Source organism: Aulonocara sp. 'chitande type north' Nkhata Bay, linkage group LG5 (assembly GCF_057382095.1).
Source record: "Aulonocara sp. 'chitande type north' Nkhata Bay isolate Kocher_YH1m ecotype deep benthic linkage group LG5, A_spYH_male_GT1.1, whole genome shotgun sequence".
Lineage (NCBI taxonomy): Eukaryota > Metazoa > Chordata > Actinopteri > Cichliformes > Cichlidae > Aulonocara > Aulonocara sp. 'chitande type north' Nkhata Bay.
In genome coordinates, this window is record NC_141348.1 from 32,792,686 (window position 1) to 32,819,007 (window position 26,322).

Genomic DNA, 26,322 nt, shown 5'->3' on the forward strand with positions numbered 1-26,322 from the left:
ATGTTTTAAGAAGCAAATAACACCTAACAGTATTGTTTACCTGCAATCTTGGTGGTTATGCGGGTAGTGACAGGCGGACCAAAGCCCTTGTTGGTAGATGCTTTAAGGGTGAAGAAGTAGGTGGTTCCTGGGTACAGCCCAACAAACAGATGGTGGGTCTCATTCCTCTGCTTGAAAACTTGTCCCCGCTGGGTTGTCAGATCAGCACTGGGGTCCAAGGAGCTCAGTGCCTTATAGGTAATCTAGAGGTAGATGGGAAAATTTTACATTTAAATGCACTTACATAATTCAGCTTTATTTATTCATCTGTTTACATTTGTTTCACTCACGCAATTTAAATAAACAAGTGATAGCTCATTTAATTTTAACATGACTGAAATATCTTTTATTTATTTATTTTTTAAAGGAAGGAACAAGCAGGTTTGGTTTAACGTTGCACTTGAGGTTTTAGATATCAATTTGTTTAAACCAATTTTTGTAATGCTTGATTTCAATCAATAATATCTGTTTTCGTTTTTTTATCCATAAGTAGTTTGGTTCGGTTGAATAATGCTTCAAAATTTAAAAAGAACACATTTATGCGTTCATCTAATTGTACACGCAGGCATGCAACAGCATCCTTTGGATTCACTGATGTACAGCTGGTGTACAGTTGGCTGTACAACCAACCAATAAAATGAAAAATGCTATAAATGCTGCATGGCCTGAGGGGAATTGCAATCAGTGATCTTTCTTTTGTCAACATGAATGTTCAATTTTCCCATTAGACATTTCATTTGATTTGATTCAATTTCAAAAATGCCAGCTTAAGTGCAGTCTTAGAGGGTAAAATATGTTATGGTATAAACAGTAATTTCAACCTGTAAAGAATATCAAAATAGACTGATTTTCTTTCTTCTATTTTTTAATCTTCAAATCAGAAAAAAACAAAAAACAAAACAAAAGAAAGTAAGCTTTAAATTCGGAGTCACCGTCTTCCAAACACCTCCACTGACACATCTAAAAGATCCAGTAAATCAATCATCAGTTATTAAATTGTCTGCTAAATGCAGTACAAATCAATTTTTGGAGTTCAAGAGATGATGGCTCTTTACAATAGGTCTGTGTGTCTCTCCACGATCTCCACTTTGAGACTGGAACAAATTGAGCAAATTGACCCGTAACCATTAAACTGGCAGAAACACTAAAATAGTTCTTCTGTTAAAAGAACTGTCAATGTCTGTCGTGGTGTTGCTACTGGCAAGTTTCCACACTGTGAAACCATCAATGACTGCACACATGGGCACACACAAACACGCACGATAAAACACAGGAGGACAGCTGTCATTGTGAATGACAGTCAGTACAAAAGATTATTGAGTGGTGGGAAAAAACACATTAAAAGCAAATCAACTCCAAACACATTTCAGCACTTTGTGGTTGCGTGTAAGTGCTTGTCCGAGTACATATCTGTTTGTCCTTTAGCCACAAAGTGTGAAAAAACGTACTGGATAAAGTGTGAAAGTGAAAACAAAGAGGCAGGTAGAGCAGGAGACTGAACCAGAGAGACAGAAACAACAAAACGAGTGAGCCATAAGTCTTTTGCCAACTTGCAGAGCTACCTCACCTAGAAAGATCACATCACTAAATGTCTAAATGACTCACATCAACTGAAAAGTTACCAAATACATTAACTAACAAGGAGAAAGATCCTTAAGAGATGCATAATACACAGAAATAACTGAGTAAGAATAAAAACATTTTGAGGGAGACAGGGGGAAAAAACAACAGAACTGTTCTGGAGGAACAACATGACTATGACCTCTCCAGTTTGCATTCAGGACTAAAGACAATATGTCATATTTCAGAATGAACAGCACAGAATGACACAAAGGGGTTATAAGGTAAGGTGGAAAAGAAAGAAAAAGGTGGACAAACAAACTGAAAACAGCATAAAGTTTTGGAACAGAAATGCAATGAATAGATGATAGGCTAATTTAGACACAAACACATTTGCGCAATCAAACAGTGATGATTATGGATTCCAGGAAGGGTTTTAATTTAATGTATTGATAATCTTTAGCACCATTACTCTCAATTTAAAATGAGAATACTGCATTGATATACACTCAAAGCAGATTAGTGGGAGTGAGTAAAAAAGAAGACAACGAGGAAAATAATAACGGTGATAAAGAGGAAGATAAAAACAAGACTGAACAAGAATGAATAAGGAAAAGAAAGCAAGGACATGAAAAGAAACAAGTGATGTGGATAGACACAAAGGGAAAATAGGTAGCTTCGAGTGTGCATGGGAGTGTGTTAGAGTGAAATAGCACATTTGTTGGAGGACGAATTCAGGAATTCAAAATCATGGACGTTGGGTGGTCCACGTCAGCCCATTAACAGTCAAATCAAAGGCATTGATAGCTGGGTGCATCACTTCAACTAGGCCCCAGGCTGTAGTACTGATGTGTGAATACGTGACTTTGGATGGATGTGCTGGAGCAAATACAAATGCAAAGAGTGAGGACATACGACAGGACAGAGCAGAAGAAAGGAAAGACGCAAAGTAAGGGAGACCATGGCTGTGTCCCAATTCAGGGTCTGCACGCTTGAAGTACGCGCACTACGCGTACTACGTACGGTGCGTACTATAAGTACGAGACGTGCGGAAGTGAGAGGCTTGTGAAATGGGACTGTATACGCTTCGTCGCGCTGTTCAGGTTGCCTAGCAACCATGATAATAATCGCAAGACAGGTTATATACAGCATTGTTTGACAGAAATGAAGGAGAAAAATGTTTTGTTGGTCATTCATTTTTGTCATGACATCACTTTGATTAGTTGAGTATCTGAGGCTGAGACCACGGGACTGTAAAACATGATTGTTGGGCTTCATTTCTGTGATGAACAGTCATTTAAGATTAGTTAGTAAATAACTATATATATATATATATATATATATATATATATATATATATATATATATATATATATATATATATATATATATATATATATATATCTCACTGACTTTCAGCTTGTTTGTGGATATATGACCGACTTTAATTATTAAACATTCGCACATAAATAAGTGACGTCATATTCAGTACTTTTGACAGTTCACTCTTCGGCCGCTCCATCTTATTAGGGAAATTCCACATACATAAATGTAAATTTCAAAACTCAACCCCATCATTTAATTTGTTTTTGACTGAAATTGAATATTACTTAAACTCTCTTAAATTAACTTCCAATAAAAAAGGTTTATCATTGATTGAAATTCATTCAGAAATGTTTAACGAATGAGCTGTCACAACTTTCAAGTACAAAGTTGTTATGAAGTCTGTCACATTCCCCCCCCTTTTTTTCTTTTTTTATCCTTTATTTATCCTTCTTATTTCATTGTACTGTATATTGTTACTCTTATTTGCCTTGTATGTCTACTGTACAAACTGAACTGGAATGACTGACTGTTCGCTTTATAAGTTCAATAAAGTTTTGAAAAAAAAACAAACTCTTCAGCCGCTCCCTTCTGCCGTATTTTGCGGCAAAATTCTCCACACCCACCGCCGCGCTATGAATTGTGGGATATATGGGGCCACGAAGCGTGCACCGGACCACGCTTAATATTTGGGGAAATTGACGGCACATTTGGAGTATGCATTTGAAGCACACTTCGAATTGGGACAGCCGTCGGCACGTGGCGTTGACGTAACCGCACTTGAATTGCGTACTTCAAGCGTGCAGACCCTGAATTGGGACACAGCCCATGTAAATATGTGAGAAAATAGAATGGCTGCCCCAGACTCAGATATATGATGGTGCAGAAGCTACAGTACATTCATGTTATTAATAAGCAGAAAAAAAGATTCATAATTAGTTTGAGCTCATTTGTCTGCATTATTTGATGCATTGGGATTGCCACAGTCCCCTAGTGAAAAGCTGTTCCTATGGATAGCAATAGTTAGAAAAGAGATCAGAAGGTCTGACATGAATGAATGTTCCCATTATGTTCAGTAGCTCTTTGCTTCTATTGTGAATTTAATGCGAGACTGAAACTCTACCTTGTCTAGATATTTGGAGGCCGCTGCTCTTTTCTGGCTAAAATCGAACTACCTCAAAACCCACCAAAGTTGAAATAAGAGCCTAAAGCCACAAACAATGCTTCTACCAGTCTTCCTTCTTTTTTTGTTTTTTCGTCAGTTTTATTGCCAGTGACCTGAGATGGTAAAATGATAAGAAGTTTTCTCCTCCACTTTCCCGACACATTACTCCCCTGCTACAAACCAGACAGATGACTAAAGTGCCTCTCAGATTGAGGAACCTGGGACAAAACCTTTAGCCAATAGAAGATAACAGTCTAAAACGCAGCAGAAAAAGCCTAGACAGAGCAGCAGCTTTGCCTTCAACAACCGGCTGACGTCTCCCAGGCCTGAAAGTTCGCCTGGCTGGCTGAATAAAACATGGTGAATCAATAGCTATTTATACAGGCTGGGACTTGGGGGCTGGAACAATAAAATATCATCTCTTTCATCTACGCTGCAGTTTTGGTTTGCACATCGATGGCTGTTATTTTATAAGTCATGAATGGCTCTCTATATTTTTATAGGCTTTATGCTCCGTCTCTCTTTTTCTCTCATCTTACCCACTCACATTTCTTTCCATATTGAGCAGTAGACTCTTGCTTTCTCTCCGTCTTCTACCCTTTACAGGGTATTTCCTCTTTCTAGCCACTCTTTTCTTTTTCTCTTCCTCCCTTTTCTTCACAATTTCCTTGTTTTTCCTCATCTTTCTTCTCTCTCTCTCTCTCTCTTTCTCCCTTTATAGTTGATGTACTTGGAATTGGTAGAGCTATAAAGCTCAGGTTGTTTTATTGGCCAATGAAAAGGCAGGCGCGCAGCGGGGCAGTGCATCTTGGGTAATAGAGTGTGTGTCTTTGAGGGATAACTTACCAGAGGGAAGGCAGACATATGTGTGAGTTAGTGCGTGATTGAATTAGTGGGTAGGAAAGGAGAAAGTGAGAATGGTAAATAGATGATGAAGTAGAAATGGAAGGAAATGATCAAAGGAACAGGAGAAGGGAAAAGTGAAAGGTGAGGAAAATAGAACAGGAACATATAAATAGGGGTGGGTTTTACATTGGTATCAGTTCCAGACTGATCAACATAGAAATATTGATAACTATAGTTCTGCTATCAGGATTTCTGAAAGATTTATTCTTTGTGACCTTTTCAAATTCCTAACTAACCCCAAATACTGATGAAGCTACCAGTGTAAACAGATTAACATTGAAATTACTGTGCATTTACATTCTGTGCTATACAGTCAGAGCAGAATGTTCGAAGCTGTGGGCTTACTATGCTACATTTACCAAAACGCAATGCATTGTATGCAAGAGAATTGTGAATTAATCGCAGCACGGCAAGCTCTGGTAAACTTGAATGGCTCCAATGCAAATGGGATTGGCTGGTAATATAACTGCCTCAATTTAGTCAGTTCAAGGAAACGCTTGTTATCATTATTCCACTAAGTCATACGCTCAGGTTAGACATCCCAATCAAGCTCATACACTTCATACCCGCTGCTTAAAGTTGGTCAATTGAGCTGTTTTAGGTTGCTAGCTAATCACTTACATAGCAATAACTGGCAATTGTTAGCCAAAGTTTGAACTCATCCAGATCTATGTGCTCGTGTTTACTACTTGTAAGAGATTACCACAGCTCTTTACCCAAGCGGCGCATTAGCAAATGTCCCTCTGGGTGCTAATAATTTGAGAATAACATTGTAATCTGTAGTCATAAGGAGCAGTATGGCTTTTTATTTATAAATACCCATCTTAATACTCTAAAGTGAGAAACACTCTTTTTAAACTGCTTATTAATTGTAGCTAAAGATTGTATGCTTTAAATATTTATTTATGAGTTTTTAACATTTGATATTACGTTTATATCACAAAGTAAAAAGTTTTTTTTTTACAACTTGTCACCAACTTGTCTAAAACCATTTAAAAGAGCATCTTATATTGAAATCACTCCCTGTAATTTTAGATTTGTGCAGGTGTTTGCGTGTCTGTGCACTGCATGGTAACATAATACTGTATTTATTTTGTCCAAACAAACACAGAAGACAAATGCTTGTGAATACTAAAAGTCATAACTTCCACCCAGAAGTCAAGCCTATTACAAACACACTGTGGGTGTATGATGCCTCGCTGCAGCTTTTGGAATCACGGCCAAGGTTTATGAAAATAAAGGACGTTTATTGAAGAGCCTTTGTGTAATCTAGAATGCTATTTCTATTGAGTTTTGCTATTTTCCATTCTTGTTCTCTGTGCTCCTGTTTTTTTTTTATTAGAGAACATGCAGTGTCTTCATTCTTCACCATCTTAGAGTCAGTGTTCTCTGTCCTGTTGAATTAAGAACAGACTATGTGAGGTATTTGCTCTTTCTGCTCCGGTTTATTTACTTTAATGGATTTTCACATCTCTGCTACAAGCATTTTGTATACATAAATAAACCTTGTATCCTTTAAGTATTTCATTTCTTTTTTTCCCTTTTTGATATAGTCATGAACAATTCACTTGAACATTTCTGGTTTCTTCTAAACTGGTAAGCCTAGATCTACCTCCCCCCCTCCACTGCTTTGTTAGGACTTATTTATACAGATCCATGGATTGCAGCAGTAAAACTCTGTTTTATCTACACTGCAGCTTTACACATTAACAAACATTTTGATGGCACGCAATGCACCTGTTCTTGCCATTTGCTGATTCTTTTCTGTCGCTCGTAGGAGCTATGACGAAAGCAATGGCTCCATTTATTTGTCTGCTATAAATACTACCTTGTGGCCCTAGGAGGTGAAAGGCCACCTCCTGCATCTGTAAAGTGACACCTTTTACCAGCTTGACAAAATCACAGCTGGCCATTGTTCCGGGTTTCTTTTCCGCTCTCACTTCTGAGGTGAGAAGACTGCTCTTTACTGCTCTGACTTTACTGGCAGAGGCCGTTTGCTCTGCAAATAGACACACCAAAATAAATTCTGTTCGCAACAAGGCGACATCCCGCAGAAGATCCACCGTTAGCTGGTACCTACCACTAACCAAGTTAAAAGGTTGAAGTTAGTCACAGCAGAGCATGTTAGTGCAGAGTGTTAACTCAGATAACAAAGAGAACAAAGGCAATACAGCTTTCTGTGGGCTTGGACCTTAAAGGACAATGACTGAAGTGAATCACAACTCTTCCTTGCTTGGACCCAATCTATGAAGCCCTACCGATCAATGACTGAACCATAATTTTGACTTTTAAGATAACTTAACATACATGCAACAAACAGTTTCCATTCACTTAATTATAATCTGAAACATTAATTTCCAAGATACTGTCTAAAACCTTAGTCAGTGACCTTACTCCTGCAGTTCATGCAGGTCACAAAAAAAGCGTATTCAGGTGCCTCATTCCGTTAGCTGATGCTTGAACGTTAAGTAACAGTGTCTAATGGTTTGCGTGGAAATTCAGTATAATTTTAAAATCTGTTAAGAATGAATGAAGAAAGGAAAAAATATGTTTTAGTTTAAAAACAAATCTATCCCACACTTGGCGTTTGATCTCTAAAATTCAAAGAGGTTTGCCGAAATAGTAAAGCCTTCAAAAACTCTTCCAAGCTATACACCTTCTCAATGTGAAGTTATAACAAGAAAACAATTAGTAGATTTCCCTATGGTTGTAATAGATTAACACTTTTTTAAAAAATTCTTTACGTCGTCTCCTTAGTGTGTAACTTGACACACCCTGCGTCAGTCTGAGAGTTAGGCTGCACCTATTGTTTTAAGATTCAGCATCTCTGCTTTTTGAAGTTTTCATTTGGGACCTTCATCTCCAGCTCATGACTTTATATTGTCAAGACATTCTGGGTCACTACACACACAGAAGCAATACAAATGCTAATACAAAGATACACACACACACACACACACACACACACACACACACACACACACACACACACACACACACACACACACACACACACACACACACACACAAAGATGTACAAATTCAAAGACTTATATAATCCACAAATGAATGCCTGCACACAGAGGGATGAACACATCCTAATATGTATGCATGAATAAAAAACACAAATGGGAATGAGATGTTTGCTGTTTTCCTTGTCCTATTTTTCAATTGTGCCCAAATAGATAAGCTAACTGGAGATAGAAATAGCTACAGACAATAGTCCGATAATATTTCCTAGCTGTGTTATCTCTATTTTTGTCACTGGCTCTTGATAACACAAGTGAGAGAGAGAAAGATAAGCGGAATAGACCAAGCTGAGGGCAAAATATAGCTTGATAAATCTTCCATCTAGCAGGTCTTACCGAGAACTATATGAGAGATAAACAGTAGACAAAAATAAAACATTAAATGACCTGAACTGTTAATCACTAAAAAGGTCTGGATGGCTTAATCGGGTTGCTCAATCAGTCAAGAGGCAGAAGGCAAGAGTGAAAAGTTGGGAGTATATAATTTAACACATGACAGGATACAAGAGCCTTGAAATTTTCTTTTATCCTCTCATTTGTCGACCAAAAGTTCACATGAAAATCAATACTACCAGCTCCACAAAAGTATCAAAGAGCAGAATTCTGTTCACTCTAGAAGAAGCAATCAGAGATGGAGCATTAAAATCAGCCAGTGGTGACAGTTTGACAGGAAACGGCCTGAATCGGCATCCCACTAATGCCTGTTTGACAGCCACACAGCAACTTCCCGCCAGCCGAGATAAGATAAGTGACAGAGCGAGCACTCTCCCTCTAGATGTTAATGTAGACAACAAACGCTTTTTCTGCTCTCATTCCTACATTAAAAATCATTTGCTGACACGATATTCACCACAGATTGACAGTGATTTATGACTGAAGTGTGAAATGTGTTGTGTGCTGTGCTATTTTTTTTTTTAAACACCATAAGTTTAACTGTGAAAAACAGACTAGTGATAAGCTCATCATTTTTTTTCAAGTTTAGTTTTTCTTCTTTTGGATCGAAGGAGGGCAATTAATTTCCCCAAGGGGTCACATGAGAAACTAAGTGTGTGGATAAACTGAACTAAAATCATGTTTTTGACACATTGGGTTGTTCCAAGCTGACCTCAAATCTGTTCAGTTTTAATTTTGTCTCTTTATAAAATGCTACTTGTAATTACAATTAGGTAATGAAATGTACAATAGACATGATCATCACTGAGAGGGAATCTGTGTCTGGATTTGGCATATTACATCACTGAGAAGGTTTGTTTATATATCAATTTAGATCCAAAGAGAACTAACATGTTGAGTGTTGGCAGGTCAGTAAAAATGTGACCTCACATTTGGCTTTAAAGAAACTGCCACTGTCTCATGAATGTTTTCACCAGGCTTACATTTCATGTGCAAACAGACCTTTGACAGTTGCAGTTTGGGATGTGGTTCATTCATTAATGCAGTCACATCAACAGCAAATGCAAGATCTTCCATCCATTCTGCATCTGAGAGCGTCACAAAAAACGTCCTGCTTTTAGCCCTATACTCAAAGGTGTAAGTCCTTTGCCCACCTGATAGCTGTGTGGTAGCCTATGTCACCATATTTGGTCTACAAAAGTACAAACTGTCTGATAAAATTAACAAATTTATTTACATCAACAACATGGCAAATTCTTGTACACTGTCTTACACAACACTGTCTGGTATAATATAATGCAAAAATACCAATTTCAATTCTGGATTCATTTATCAGTCACTTTATCTTGCAACTGCTTCTAAAGTCTGGCAATTTTCCCCATTAGATTTCCCCATTAGATTTGGACAGCTATTGGTTGTTACACCTCGCAGTTCAGGTCCATCCAAATATGAACTTAATTTAAAAATACAGACTATCTTTGTTAAAATTATTAAATGTGATCACTGTGAATTTTTAGTAAACACTGCCTACAGTAACATTCATAAAACATTACATTTATAGCAAAGGTGTGCACAGCTGAGCTAATATGTGAGAAAAAATAAGTAAAATATTAAAAAGTGAGAATAAAATTTTCATAAGTACGGGAGCCAAAACACTTGTAATTGCCAACTGAGGAGCTGGTTTGAGTTGACTTGTGGGGTTCTTGAGGAGCATGTGATTGGCTAGAGAAATGGGACTGTAGCCCTCATTGGCTGTACATCAGGAAGTCGTAATGCTTGAGAGATTAGAAGGTTGCATCTAATCCTGCGTAGCGATGGGGGATGGATAATCCTCTCTGACTATTACCCCCTTGTGCAAGGCCTGTGTGTGTGTATGAGACAGTATGCCTGTGTGTGTTTGTATTACTGCGACTAAATATATAATCCTCTTCTTTTTGACTACAGGGAGACAGATTAAAGTGATCTTACTTCACAGTTTCAGTACATTTTTATAGATCTACATTTACTGATACTCCTTTATTTCACATTTATTTTTGTGATGTATTTTTTTTATTGTTTATAATCGTAAGATGTTAAACTGTAGCATCTTATTGTGATAACATGCAAAATACAAACATAGAGAATACAAGATCCCAAAGAACCACTGTTATCAATTGGAAGAACAAAAAGTTTGGCAGCAGATGGTATGGTTGCAAATGCCCTGAGGTCAACATTGTGGAGCGAGTCTGACACAAATCATTTGAGACAGCTTAAAAGTGCAAAAAAAGAACTGTGTTCTCTATAACATATTATATTTTTTTTAAATAAAAGGTTCAATTATACTTTACTTAATTTACTTTTTTCAACTTTTTAATTAACTTAGTGTGACATAACTGAATTAATTAAAATATATACAGAATTAATTTTGGAATCACACCTATTTCTGTTGTAACACATTTTTTCTGAATCTTTTTGTTATATAGTTGAAACAATTAAAATGGTTTTTTGCTCAATTAAAATTATCCTTAATTATGCAAAGAAAATTTTTTAACACAGAACACAGTAGTTTAGTATTACGGGTTTTCATGTTAAATCCTTGGAAAGGAGACAAAAAGGGGAGGAGTGGCAGCAAATAACAGAAAGAAAAGAGTAATAAAATGAACAGTCTATAGTGCTTAACTTCATTCGTGTCAGTGACTCTTGTCTAACTTGGGTAGGCTATTGTGGGACAACAACCCATCCAACCTATCCAATCCACCCATCTCCCAATGTATGACAGAAGTTACAGCAGCAACAGATAATTGATGCCATAAAATGTGTTGATAAGCTGAGGCTCAAGTGGAGTTGCTGGAAAAAAGAGAGCCATGATAAACAGTCTGTGCTGTGGGTGGATTGTTTATAGTATTTTAACATTGAATGTAATATAAATTTATTGGTTATCAAAAGTCCTGGTATATCACGACAACCTTAATTATTGTAATTACACGTTATCACCAACACCTGTAATTGTATTATTTAGGGGCATATAAACATGAAAAAAAATTCCCCAAAGTTGAAAATAGCACACAACATTGCTTCATTGCGTTGCCAATAACCTCACTCAAAGCCTAACAGGATTTATTTTTTTTGGTTTTATCTAAAGTTTTTCTCTACTTCCAACAAAGTTTACTGTTTTACTTATAATTACTTAGACTTTGGTTTTGGGACATTTACTTTCATTTATCTTGGAAGTGTGCAAGTATTAAAGGAGTAGTTGTGTAGCAACAAGGCCTGCATGGTACGCTTAGATAGGCTTACTGTGTTGCCTGACGTTAATGTGTTTTTTGCTCAGTTAGTTTTAATGCTAAAGTTTCTTGGTTCATTTTTTACTAGACATATTGTTTTGACATGATGATAAAATTATTCCACTGGCTTTGGAGCTCAATGACCCCTACATTTTTAATGTAGCACTTCTTCAGAACACTGCAGTTCAAACTGATGCTGACTATCCTGAATAGATAGATTTAAATTTAAAAAACAAAACAAAAAAACCCCACTTTTCTAAAAGTGAAAACTCAAGTCTTTCAATAAACAAAACATGGATTTTTAGTTACTAAAAAAAAAAAGAGTTAAACCGGAAAACTCTCCTATACTGCTGTTATATACGAATTAGTTATCAGTGCAAAAGTTCAAGTTGCTTATTTTCATGGATAGTACAGGATAATATTGCAATATTTTGCATGGGGATATTGTATTGATACAAGGACATGAAATATCATAATAATAAAATAATTTAAATGCTTTGAGAATACTATCAATTATAGGGCTCATTTCGTAACACCATCTAGAGATAACATTAGCCAAACAAACACATATTAACTCAGTTCAACCAAAAAACAATCCAACACCGAACACACACCTAGTGTAAAAATACTCACATGAGTAATTATAGGACAATAACCTTCGTGTATGAACCAAAAAATAAATAAATAAAATAAAAGCAGTGGCTTAGTGATTCTGTTTCATATTCTTGTATATTGTGGTGACTAAAAGTTTGCTCAGAGCCTGAGGGTGTTGCATGCTCACAATCACTTTTGATCACAAAGTAATTGCATAGGTTGCACAACAGGATGCAAACTGATGCAAACAGTCAGAGTCTGATTTGGGCAAACTGCAATCACTCCCAGAGAGAGTGAGGTTTGCGAATAATTGCTATCTAATCTATAAATAAAAAGACCTCCCAATATGTTGACATCAGTCAGAATGAGTCTTAACTCAAGGGCATTTGACTCAAGTGGCTACAAGCTGGTTGTGTTCTAGTTAGTGCAGGAAGGTTGCTGGACAGAAAAACAATGGTTAAATGTGCATTTCTGTCTATGTAGACAGCACATTTATCTGATAATACAGTAAATTGCTCTATTATCATAAATAGATTGCTTTTAATTGCAAAGATGACCCCATTCAGTTGCAGACCGATATGTCTGATTCCATCATTGCAACATTTATGGCAGCTTTTAGTGAGATAACTTTATCTTACAGGATAAATCAGATACCGACAAAGTTAAAGTTTGAGGGCATGAATATGCAGTTGAAAAACTGTGACAAATTGGGATATATGTTCTCGTAGCATATTGTAAAATGTTAAAAATCAAAAAGAGATTCTATTGTTAGTGAATTGTTTTTATAATATAGTGTTATGGTGTGGATATCACCATGATAAAGTAAAATCATAAAAATAATAAATATTTCAAACACACACACATGCAAAAGAAAAGAGGCTGCATGCAGTGTAGTGAAGGGCACATAGACTGACAAAGGTGTAAGTGATACTAGGCCATACCCCTACAGGCCAGACAGGCAGTGTGACAGAGTAAATGGGGTCATCAGCTTAAGGACTTTCAAGCTACACTAAATATAGCCCATTATTGACAAAAAAGAAAAACAATACACAGAGAGAGAGAGAAAAGAGAAGGGTAAAACACAAGATGGATAGAAGTTAATGGCTTAGATGAGATTGCTTCTTTAGCATTTATGTCTTGATTCTGGCTCTGTTTACACTGTGAAAGTGTGGCGGGGGGGGGGAATTAAAGATCTGCATGCTTGTTCAATTTATTTGTCATTTTTCTTTCTCCCTTCCTTCCCATACTTCTCGCCTTCTGAAATACTTCAGATCGTGTGGAAAAAAGAAGAATGCAAGGCAGCCCTGGGGCATTTATGTGTGTGAACAGTTTCCCTTAACCTGTCTTTTCATCTCCTATATTAAATGCTCTATGGCATAAGTCATAACTCAAGGTCTAGAATTACTAGGCAACTATGACTTCAATGAATTTTGCTGCAAAATGAACAGATTTTTGCTTTTGTATTTCTTATACAAAATCTGTAATTTTGTATATGATTTTCAGAATTTAGTCATTTATGTCAGAACACTCATTTCTTTCTTGAATTCATTTATAGGCTGCTTTGAATATTATTAACGTTAAGCAGAAATAGCTATTTGGTGGGTCAGTGGGAGGCCACTCTCGCTTCAATAACTGAGGGTGGTGGCTTCAACAATACGCATGAAAGTTTGCTGAATTAATATAAAACCCGTACTTAAAGGTCATGGGGTTTGTTGCACTTTTACAGGAGACTTGGGTCTTTGCCATGTGTTTAATTGTTAAGTATATTACATCCATTGTTTGTATTACGTCCATTTTTTTAAACTTGTTTGAGGAAAAAACACAACACTGACATCATAGGGGAGTGGCAGATCTGTCACATGCTTTGGTGCGATACTGGGGAGGATAACACCAATGGAGAATTTACATGCACTTATTGATATGGCATCAACTGGTCAATAATCAGTTTATTAATTATCTGAAAGGAATTAAAGGCCTCTTTTAGAAGCTAGTTTTCCCAACCTGTAGCATGACTATAGCATGGCTCAAGTATTAGTTTTCAATTTCAATCATGCGATAATAACCTTGCTTGCACCATTAGAATTTTGAGGTTATGTAGGTGAGGTGAGCCACTTCTGTTCCTCAGTAAATAGTAGAGAGAACGAATACCAAGATTATGCTATGCAACTGATGTTCTCCTAATGAGAAGGAATCATTTCTTTGTTCAGAAAACAGCAATATGGGGAGAGAATGTTACTGTACTACATGGTCAGCTGTATCTAGAGAAATCCACAGCTTGGAACAGAGTAACTAACTGAATTAAATGCCAGACTGGTTGCCAGTATTTATTTCTGTGATTGATTAAAACCTCTATCCGCAGAGAGTTGGAAGGTAAAGTTATTTGCACACAGGACCAGACAAGAATAACTACATACCATACTAGTCACCAATTTCTTCGGTGTGTTGGATTAAACAACTCAGAGGTTTGTCAGGAAACACTCATATTCTTACCCCAATCTTGCAGATGGATTTTGGGAATGTGGGTCAGACCTGAAATGCATCATTGCATGGAGTTGGGCAGTCATGATACAGTTATTGTTGCCTTTAAAAGAATGCATAATGACTGATTTCTGATCTACAGTTTCTGCTGTTAAGGACTAATTAAATTTATTAATTAGTAGCTTTTCAATTAATGCTTGACATTAATTTTAAGAAAATGAAATGGAACCATATTAACTTTTATTATCCATATACCTGAAGCATTTTCTAGGAGGTTATAATTCTGAAACACAAACTGTTTCTTCACTACTGATGGAATATATATATATTCCATTTCATATTAGACCTAAATATAAAATGCTCTCACTTGCTAGTTGGTCAAACCATGATTTGCTACTCTGCTTGATTCTAATCAATGTTAGCACCAGCATCTGTTTAACAAGCAGGGGTTCAGAAATAACTCTGCAGAGACCAGCAGGGAGGTGAGGACTAGCAGAGAGGACCAGTGATGCTTGAATGGTCTGATGAGGCAATCAAAGAAGGGATTGACAGGGCCATGATCTGTGTGTGTGCAAGTGTGTTTTTGAGTGCACCTCTGCTCAGTTCAGTAACCATCAATAACTGTGTATTATCTGAGGTCTCACAGAGGCCTGGTAAAGTTGCAGGGAAAATATAGATTCATATAAACCAGTGGAAGCCTTTAGTTGTTCACTGGCTTTCTTTTTCAAAGGTATTTAAGTTGGCCTTTTTCCATGCCCAGCAGAACATTAAAAATAAAAATCCATCAAGAGTTCTCAAATTAACAGTTTTAAGCCAATATTCACGACTCCAACATTTAACCTAATTGCAGAAAAAAATCTAACTGCCTGACATCTACCGACCAAACTGAGTACCAATTAAAATTTACCATGCAAATTCCAGAATATTAATGTTAAAAAATAAAATAAAATAAATATTTCAGCTTTGAACTCACTGTAAACTTCCAAGGAGGAGAAGAAAAGACCTTAAATAAACAACTTGCTCAAAAATTGCTTATTGATTTTTTTATTTTAGAAAAAAGGAGGTTACATATAAGCAATTAACTGGATTTTTCTTGTGCTTAGTGCATGGGGATGGTTGGAAAGACTGATGAAAATTTGTACTCTTACTGGGGATAAATATCAGCTAATACAAGCACCATAGTCAGATTAAGAGCTAATTAAATGCACCATACTAATCTAAGAAGATTAGGATAATACCTTGTATTAGGACTTTTTGTAGTCCTGTGAAAAACTATGTACATCTTTACTGATGATGATTGCAGCCAATTGCTGGTAATCAAATGCATTTGATAAAATGATTAGCAACAACAACAACCTTTATTAAAAAGTACCTCACACCAACTACTTCTTAGTTGGTTATTGCTGCTAAAGAGGAAGATGGTTCTATAAGCTACTGAATCACAGGGTGTACAGAGTTTTTTAAGGGTTTTTGAATTAATCCTGTAAAAACTTTTTTTTCACTTGATTGTATGTCATCTTCTCTTTTTTTGAGCAATATATATTAATAAATTATATGCTGTTTCATTTTTGCCTTTCCTACCTCACCTGCAACCAAACATTACACTTCTTTTTGCATCCCTTTTTCTCCAGACATTATTCTCATTTTCTCAAATGAATGGAGCACCAGAGAGAGTGGGGGAGGAGTGGGGGATCCCTTTAGATCTTACCCAGATGTGTCCTTTAATCCTGTAATTAGCTGCAATTACGGTAATAGATACAAGAGATGGAGTGATCATATTTGCACACTGATTAATTTCTGTAATCTTGCTGTATGGTAAGAACTATGTCTTCTGGTCAGATTTCAACTTGCTCACTGAATGCTTTATCTCTCTCTCACACTTCTGCCTTCCTTCTTCCCATTCTCCTTATCTCTCTGCACCATTTCCCACCTCCACAAAGCTACCCTGAGCCCACCCCCCAGTTTTTCTCCATACTCCTCAATCCCCTCTTTGTCCTAGGTGTAATTCATCTGGTTTCTGTCCGGAAAAGGACGCAGAGGGGAAAAAAGGAACACACAAGAGACAACAGAACAGAATAGGACACAACAAGAGGCCCTTTAGATGTTGCAGATGATGCCTTTAATCCTGTCAATAGCTGCAATTATAGTAATTATCTCTAATAGCAGCACATTATGTTGAGGCTCTGATATGTTTAACAGATGATGCTGAATCGTGCCGCCTCTACCAGGCAGAGAGGGCAGAGAGCTTAGATTGGTGTTGATTTCATTAATATCAAACAAGGTGAAACTGATGATGGTCCCAAGGAGGTTCATAGACTGAGGACATTTTTGTTTTGTTTTGTTTTTTCAGGCTCTGGGTTGAGGTCTAATGGAAGTGTCAGACATGGTACTAAGGGGTCTTTTAGAGGTGTAGAATGAGAGAAGAGACTGGAGATTGATGGTAGTAAATATAAGGGGTTTGAGAGAAAATAGGGATAATTATATCTTTGGAAGATGCTCTCAAAATAAGATTTGCCTTCTGTGTTACAAGATGTGTAAATCTGCAAGACAAGAGGAATAATCTACAGCTAAAATATACAGTACGTTAGTTACTAATCTAACCTACAGCAACCCAGCTTTATAACTGTAACATCTGTTTAGTGTGTGCTTAATATTTACAGATTTTACAACTAACTACAAAAATTAAGCTGTTCTGGATGCAGCTTGAAAGATGACTTTCTAATTTGCACAGCAAATATTCTACCTTTTTTAGTGAAAAAAAATTGTAACTATCTGTGAAAATAAATTCTGTATAGGTTATAAAGACAAAAGCCAGTGTTGTTGTCTGTGGCAGAACAAAGCTCCTGGTTACTAGATTTATGGATGAAATAACTACCTTTTCTGATGGATTTATAGTCGTTATTAATTATAGTTAAGGAGACAATAAGTCAGGCTATACTTTTCTCAGTTTCTCAGTCAGTATTATCCCACATCTCTTCTAAATATATATTTTTAAAAGACTGACGGTCTGAACACACGTGGATCAGTCATTTAAATGTGGACCTTCACTAACTGGCGGGCTATGTAACAGTCGTTACATCTATCCTTTATTCACAGTTTATGGATTATACACTTTAAAGTCCTCATACACTTAATACACACATGTGGAGACTAGTTGGTCTTTTTTAAAGCAACATCTCTTTCCTTGGTAGCTCATTCTCTCCCTCTTTCAGACGTGCACACAAGCGCCCTTCCAGGTCTTGATGTGAGGTAGCTCCTTGATGCAGTGATATAAGAGGCAGACAACAGACCAAGAACGGGTCAATAATTCATTAGATAGAGGACTCAACTTCAACCCAAATAAACGTACACACACACACACACACACACACACACGCACGCACACCTATCTCACTCAGTTCCAACCACTGTATAAAAGACTGTCAAAGAATAAGTCTTTCTCCCACTTTGTCTTGCGACTTAGACTTTCTACTTTCCCTTTATGATAATTTACATTTAATCCTGAATTTATGGTCATATATGTCAATTATTCGTGGATGAAACTATATTTGATATAAATATGAACTGTCAGTGGTTAGAGAGAAAACACTGTTCTTGTGTTTCCCTGTATCACCTAGTTTTAAAAATAAGACCATATGAATGAAAAACAAACAAGACATCCGGCTAAAAAGGTTTTTTTTAATTATTGCATTTTTTTCTCCTATATGGCACTTGGGAGCAGAAGAATGCACAAGGCACAGGTGTGATGGTTAGTACCATTGCCTTGTAGCAATAAAGTCCTGGTTTTGAATCCATTTGCGAAGTTAGAACGTTCCAGGTACACCAGCTTCCTCCCACAGTCCAAAGACATTAATATTAGTTAAACTGGTGATTTGAAATTGGCTACAAAAGTCCAGAAGCCAAAATGTGTGAATGTGGGTTGTGAATGGTTGTTTGTGTTAGCCCTGTGATAAGTAACCTATCTAGGGTATATCGCTTTTCTCGCCCCATCTTAGCTGGTATATACTCCAGCCCAATCCAGCTGAAGACAACGGTTTAATGGATAATATACATTCTTATGTACAAATGTACATACAGTATACACTGTATGCACGTGGGTCCAAAAGCATAATGACAGCCTCCTTTGGGGCGGTGTTCCTTGGTTTGGGATAGCCCCTTAGTACAAATGAAGAGAATCGTAATGCTACAGAAAACAACATTTTCTAGACTGGTTTCAAGCCCTCGTTTAGGGACTTCAACCCCATCCACAAACTCTGAGATGCAGTATGAGATGGGGCTTATTGCCCAAGTGTTTATACTTTCCTTTTGGTGGAATTAGTATATACAACACAACACAAAACAAGCACTGAAATAAACCCATCACAACAAGCCAGTCTCAGACAGATAGAAATGGGATGCCACGAGTGACAAATCTGAATCAGCTGTAGCTGCATTGTGAAGAGTGCCTCAGTTAAACACCACATTAATCTGAACATCATTTTTTATATTATATATATATATATTATATATTTCATTCTCAGTTCATATTTCATTCAAGTGCCTCAGTTAAACACCACATTAATCTGAACATCATTTTTTATATTATATATATATATATATTATATATTTCATTCTCAGTTCATCTTAACTTGTCTTATTTCATATCGTTAAACATCATGCATCTAATTAGTTTTACAAATTAATGTGTTTTAAAGAGTTCCTCTCTTTCCTTAAACCACATTCTCTATCTATCTCGGTCCGAAACAAACAAGTCAAATATTGTTTCTGTAGCTATAGTAAGAGAGAAAGCTGCAAAAAAGGTCAGCCAAGGTGAAATGAGACACAAGATCAGACTCAAACTGGGATCATGCTTGCAACCCTCTGCTTTACAGTAGTCACAATTCAGTGGTTTAATTCCAGAAAGATATCCATTTAGGAAGTAAAAGCTCTTGAATGTTGTGCCTGTTAGCAAGCGTCAATGTGCTACAGGCTGAATTTGGCAAATTTAACAAACATCTTAGAAAGCATAATGAGGATTGATTTTTCTTTATATGTATATAATTTAGGTATCTTACATTTAAGTCATTTCATTTATCAGTATCCTGACATTTAAGGCTCCAGCGTGTTTATAAAACAATAACAGGCACCTAGGCTTTAGACGCTTGATTTTCAAAACTACGTAAACTGCTGGGATTACGACAAAGTGGAACTAAATGCCAGGAGAATGGTACGTTTGACTGTATTGTGACAAGTATAAAATTTGGTGGAGAGGGCACTGCACAGAGTCCTGACCTCAACCCAACAGAGCAGAGACTGTGAGCCAGGCCATCTTGTCCGACATCAGTGTCTGACCTCACAAATGCGCTTCTGGAAGAATGGTCAAAAATTTCCATAAACATACTCCTTAACTTTGTGGAAAGCCTCCCCAGAAAGGTTGAAGCTTCTATAGCTGCAAAAGGTGGGCTGATATCACATTAAACCCTTTGTATTTAGACTGGAGTGTCACTGAAGTTCATATAAGTTTAAAGGCAAATGAACAAATACGTACTGACAAGTTTGCTTAATGCACAATCATGCACCCCTCTGTCACTATAAAACACAAAAGCACAACCACAGACTCAGAACGTGCCTGCATGATTTTTGTAAAGATCCGATACTCTAGAAAATGTTGTCATGCATTAAAAAAAAGAATTGCTTTTTTACTAATTGCTGTGTTTCATACGTTTAATCATTAAAGCATCTTAATATAGGAGACAGGGAAAGACATATAGTGGTATTTCAGCAGGACTCTGCAAACCAGCACTAAGCCACCGATCCCTACACATTTACTCTTCTTTTGGGGTACTTTTGTGCAGTACCTTGTACTTCAGTATACACTATGCACAGTGGTTAGAATAATTTGAAACTGTTACATCACTACAAGTTTTTCACCTTTCCATAATTCTGTTACAATATTACTGTGGTGTGCCCAATTACATCTGTATTTGTTATTTTTTGTGTTTGATGTTTTGTAAGCAACTGGATGTTTCCTTCCTCCCTCCCTTGCTTTCGTCCTTCCTTCAATCTATCTACCCGTGCATCTGCTCATTTTTATAACTCCCATTGATGTTCTTTGAAGTCTTTCACTGACCTCATACAATTTGATGATTCCATTGGTCTCGTTGGGAGCTTTCCACTGCATGAAGATCTTTTCTTCATATGGCGTATTCTGCAGAGATTCCATAGGCACTGATCCAGGAACTGAAAAGACACCAAGTACATAAAGTATAATAATACATTACAACACAAATATGTACTCATATCTGAAGAATGTACATAAAATTATATTCAAATAACTGGTTCACAAACATATGTATGTGACAAAAGTATTAATAAAGTATAGGTATTACAGCAGAGATTATAAACTATTTTAGAAGTATGAAATGTATTTATAGTAATTATATTACAATATTACAATAAAATAAAAATGTTCATTGTTTTCTGACATTACCATCTAATTGTCAATCTCACTAAAATGTCTTAGGTTGTAAAGAAAGTCAACTTTCCAGAAAATGAATCCACACAATCATTGAGTCCATTTCTAATAATCCCCAAAAGAGCAGTTAGCACTCGAATACAGAGTACCAGTTGAAAAACACAAATTGAGATAGACATAAGCAAAAAGGCCGATGTGCAATGTAATAACTAAATAGCACATCTCGGGTTCAGTGACTCTAAATATTAAAGGGAGGGAGTAAAAAGAACTATGGAATCAGAATCAGAAGTAAAGAGAGGTATATTAAATTACACTAAATTACAGTTCAGCTTCTCATGATTTAATTAAATTTCTTGAGTCCAAAAGTTTCAAATGTCTCAGAAGGTAAAAATATTCAATTACCTGAAATTTAATTATAGGCTTTTTTCTCCCTTTGAGGCAGTGTGAGAAACACTGTTTGATCTGGAAAACTTGATAAATGGAGGACATTTGCAACTATTAGGTATGATAGGATATTTCACAATATTTCTTATAGTGTGAAAGAATGAAATATTTTGCTGACATGCAGCAATACCAGTCTATGTTAAAAGAATTCTTATTTTAAAAGAATTATTCTTTTAACATAGATATAGTCTCGTCCAGCGGATATTGATATTTTATCACATGAAAATGAGGACATAACGTCATACGTAATGTGATTTCCTGAGAAATGTGTCTTAATTAGCAGTTCAACATCAACTACGCATATTGAAAGTTTAACGACAACCTACGACTTTTAGGTATTGCCATATTATTGTGCAGCTCAGCGGTAATTTGTAAAATGAACCCAGTGTCATCCTAAGATGAATGGGAGACAGATAAGCTGTAATAATGTCATGTAGAGATACATCTTGAAGCACCCTGTAGTCAGTGAATAATGGAACAACTGCTGAGATTAAAAAAAGACAGCAGCCACTGAGATTTTCTTGGGCTATGGGCAGATTTTCTGGCTCACTGCTGGGAACGCTACATCCAAATCAAACTCACTGGAATGAAAAGCCTCAAACATAAAATTTTATTAGCTTACAAAGTCAATTACCAATTCAATGTCAATGGACCAACTGTCTCTAGTAAGGGAGAAACTTTTATCTGTGTTAATGATTTGATTCAAAGTTCAGCAAGACGCGCATTTTGTGTATTTATCATTTAAGGATATTTTACAGTAAATGATCTCTTCTTCCAGACATTTGGTATCCATCCTGTTCTTTGATTGTGATGAACACATCTTTACTTTCAACCCTTAAGTTCAACTAAGATCAGTTGACTGTATTGACACTTGCTCAGAAGATGTGATTTCTTCTGGATTTATTAATCTCAAGGTGAATTACTTTACTATCTGTTAGTCTATTATAAAGCAATGTCCTCAATGCTTTAGTTTTTAATTAATCAAAACTGTTTAATGATTGTGTTGTGAATTAAGAAATTCTGCCAATGGAATATTTGAATAACTGATGGACTAAATCTGATCACTGATCACAAATATTTTATTATGGACTGCAGTTTTTTTTTGAAAAATAAAAACTGTGTTTCCGAACAGCTTGAGTACACTGCATTTCAAATCCAATGAGTTGGAGTGAAGTGAATGGTTATCGGTGTAAAAGGTTGTTAATCAAATTATAAACTGTGGGGTCAAAAGATACTGAGCAATGAGGATCCTGTCTGTACAGGAAAGCGCAGACAGGACTACTTGTGTTGACAGTTGACTCATTAAAATCTACCTAGTAACAAGAGTGTGAGTGTATCAGTGGGGTTTTCAGGATGAGGCAGGCTTTCACATGTCTTCATGGAGGTACACAGACAGAGAAGAGGTGTCAGACATCTCATCTGGGAGTGAAGCTGTCAAACAGTCGAACTCACCAATTCACATAAAAGCAGAAACACGCAGTTACACACAGACACATGCACTAGACCCTTGAACACAATACTTACACACAGTTGCACGTACATACACTGAGGGGTGTGAATTGCTCTAAATGATAAGAAGAAAGAGACAGTGTGCCAGAAGGGACAACCAACTGCAATGTGCAAGAATTCATGTGTGCTTCTATGTGTGCATTTGTGTCTGTGTGCATACTTGTTACTCTTGGTTTGGAGACTTTAATCTCTTTCTCTAGTCTCATTTTAGGAAGCTAGTTCCCAAAACATAAATCAGTAAGCTTTGCTGCCAAGTCCTGCTTTTGTTTAGGTCAAGGACAGGATAAGGCCTTTAACTTCAGATTTTTCTTTCCACCTTTCATTTTTACTTCATGGCTACTTACTATTTACGTACATATATGAGTAGAGTTTTACAGTTTAGAGTAAAATGTCATATATATTTGTAATATTCTGGATATTTATAATTGAGCTTTTTGTATATATTAGAGTCATTTCTTAAATTTTGTAACTTTGTAATATATTGTATTATTTATTTTAGTCCAGTCTGTTACTGTTCTTATGGTCTTGGAGCAACTGACACTACAACGTTTTCTTAGGGATTATTAAAGTATTCTGAATCTGATTCTGATCATTTATTGTATGTTGACCTTAATTCTGATTGATCTTGGATGAACATAATGTTGGCTTACATAAAAGTTAAGCTTGTGTTGGTTTTGGACTCACTGTAAGTCATTGTGAATAGCAGTGTTGGGTAAATGCCTGTGCGGTAAGGCAGAAATGAGTCTGACAACTGCAGGACTCTTTTACAGTTGCCTCAGTCTGATGCCCCTCAACTGACAAAAAGCATTTTGGAAAAAAAATTCTGCAAAGTTCCACCATTTACAGCCACAAATTGAATCTAACAAAGATGGATGTGCCACAGCTAGTTCTTTTACACTTGAGAATTGGCTGCCATTATCCATCTCTCTCTATAACATCCAACAGTTTAAGGAAAACCCACAGTATGGGAAGTTTCCAACCTTTTCTGCTATTTTTAAAGCCATAAAACAGTGACATGACAAACACAACAAAGACCAGTCCTTCTGAGGTTGAAAGGGTTATATTTAAAAACTCCACACTTATCCACATTTCAATGCCCAATATTTAAAAATATTAAAGTTATTTTGTTGTTTTGGCCCCTTTTTGGCTGTTAGAAGATTAAAAGAATTTCCTACATTTCCTACAAAACATTTCCTAAAAATATACTTAAATGAAAGGGTGGCTGTGTTGCAATAAATTTCATTTATTGCAACACAGCTGCTCACACCTATAGGTTATTAAATACAGATATTTGTGTTATTATTTCTTATATGAGAAAATAACAGGTTAGAGGATAATGTAACAAAAGTATGACCATTTATCGGTTACATTAAAAATTATGGCTCATGACTCCAAACCTCAGAGTTAATGTTTTATACCTTAAAACCCCCCAAAGATCAGAGCACAACAATGGCACATGGAAAAATAACAAAGATTATTGGAAACTATTTTTTGACTAAAATTCATTCACAAAGTATTCTGACTCACAGCTACTGAGATGCACAACAGAAAGCACACAGACTAGTAAACTATCAGACAAGTCTGACAGGAATATTTTGATTAGTAATTCTGAGGTGTTGATTAAGGGCCCAGCCTGTGGAGCATATCAAATTACCCTAACAAAGAAATCCAATTAATTGCTGCCATTTTTATTCAACACCTTATCACTCACTTCTGTATCTGTGTGTGCACTCTCATCTTTTATGATGCACAGTGTCTACCTGAAAATCGTTGGATGTTTGTGTGGTACTTCTGTGTGTTGTCTCTGCGGTCTGTGTATGTGCACGTGTGTATACCAGGTTTGCATATCTGTGTGGGGACCACAATTGAAAGTTCACTATACTTGTGGGGACCAACAGCCTTTATGAAGACGACATCCCCATCCCCACAGGTTTGAAGGAATTTTTGGAAACTCAAAATGTAGTTTTAGTGTCAAAGTTACAGTTAGGTTTGGGTCAGGGTCAGGCATTCATTTTTGATGGTTTTTGTTAGGGGTAAGCGACTATGGAAAGCGTTATGTCAATTAGATGTCCCCACAAAGATATGAAAACACAACTGTGTGTGTGAATGCACGTGAGGAGCCTTCTGTTACTCACAGTGTGTACCATGACATCTGTGTATGCTGCTTTCCAGTGTGTGCATGACTCACATGACAAACCCCCGTATCTGCTGTGGTTTGCATGTGTTTGTGTGTTCCTGTGTACCTCGGGGGCTTGGACAGAAGAATACAGACTTCATTGAAAAGATAATGGCAGCTGTAACACATTAATCATAACTTGATTAAGTCCCATCATGCTGCAAGATGAATGGCCTGCTTTATTACGCCAGCAGCTCTCTCTTCTGTGTGTGCCCCTGTCTTGCCATCTCTCTCAATCTTTCTTTTGTATTCACATTTTTTGTCTCTTAACCCTCTCTTGCTTTCTAAGTTTGGCTCAAATTATCTTTATTGGCATGAAATAAATCTCTGCATTTTATCCCTGGCTTTCATTTGTCTTGCGCCCTTTATTATGCAACAGACCTGATTGTTTATATGAAAATTTTGACTTTTAATCTTTGTCAGTGTTTCATCTTGTAGCAGCCTGTGATTTTGTGATTATCTCAACTATAACTATGTAAGAGTGAAGTAAATACTCTTGTAGTCACTATTCACTTTGAGCTATTTTTTCCATAACAGTGCTTTCTTTTTGTTTTTAACATAAACAACTACATTTTTTTTCTTGCAGGGAGGGGGGGGGAATTATTTAGTGTTATGTAGTGTGTTTTTTTACATGTTGTTCAACACAGATGCTTAGCTTCCAGGGGAACAAATAAACTCATCTTGACAAATGGCAAACAAGCAAGGTTTACTAGCAGTAGTGCAGGATTCAGTTTTCATTGTGATACAAGGATTTAGGACAGATACATATTTGCAGTTATAATTAGAAACCCCTCAGAAAGTACAAGGGCAAGATTTGAATCATTTGAAAAACTTCTTTTTGGCAATCAGACCACAAATAATCCCCTTCATTAAAGCCAATGTTTTATCCATGTGAAAATTCCTATTCCTATGTATACAGTGGGAAAAATAATTATTTGATTCCATCCTGAAGTTTTCTCACTTACAAAGAAATTAACTCTTTATTTAAC

General features: G+C 36.4%; 1 protein-coding gene across 11 annotated transcripts in view; it reads right to left on the reverse strand.

Annotated features, from left to right (window-relative positions):
• Positions 1–26,322, reverse strand: part of ptprt (protein tyrosine phosphatase receptor type T) — a 311,416-nt gene that overhangs the window by 135,087 nt on the left and 150,007 nt on the right. For all 11 annotated transcript variants that reach the window (XM_086293067.1, XM_086293065.1, XM_086293066.1 and 8 more), the window contains exons 11-12: positions 20,860–20,969; positions 41–242 (exon numbers count right to left, since the gene is read on the reverse strand). In XM_086293067.1, the coding sequence (XP_086149193.1) occupies positions 41–242; positions 20,860–20,969 (312 nt within the window). The remainder of the gene's footprint in view (positions 1–40; positions 243–20,859; positions 20,970–26,322) is intronic.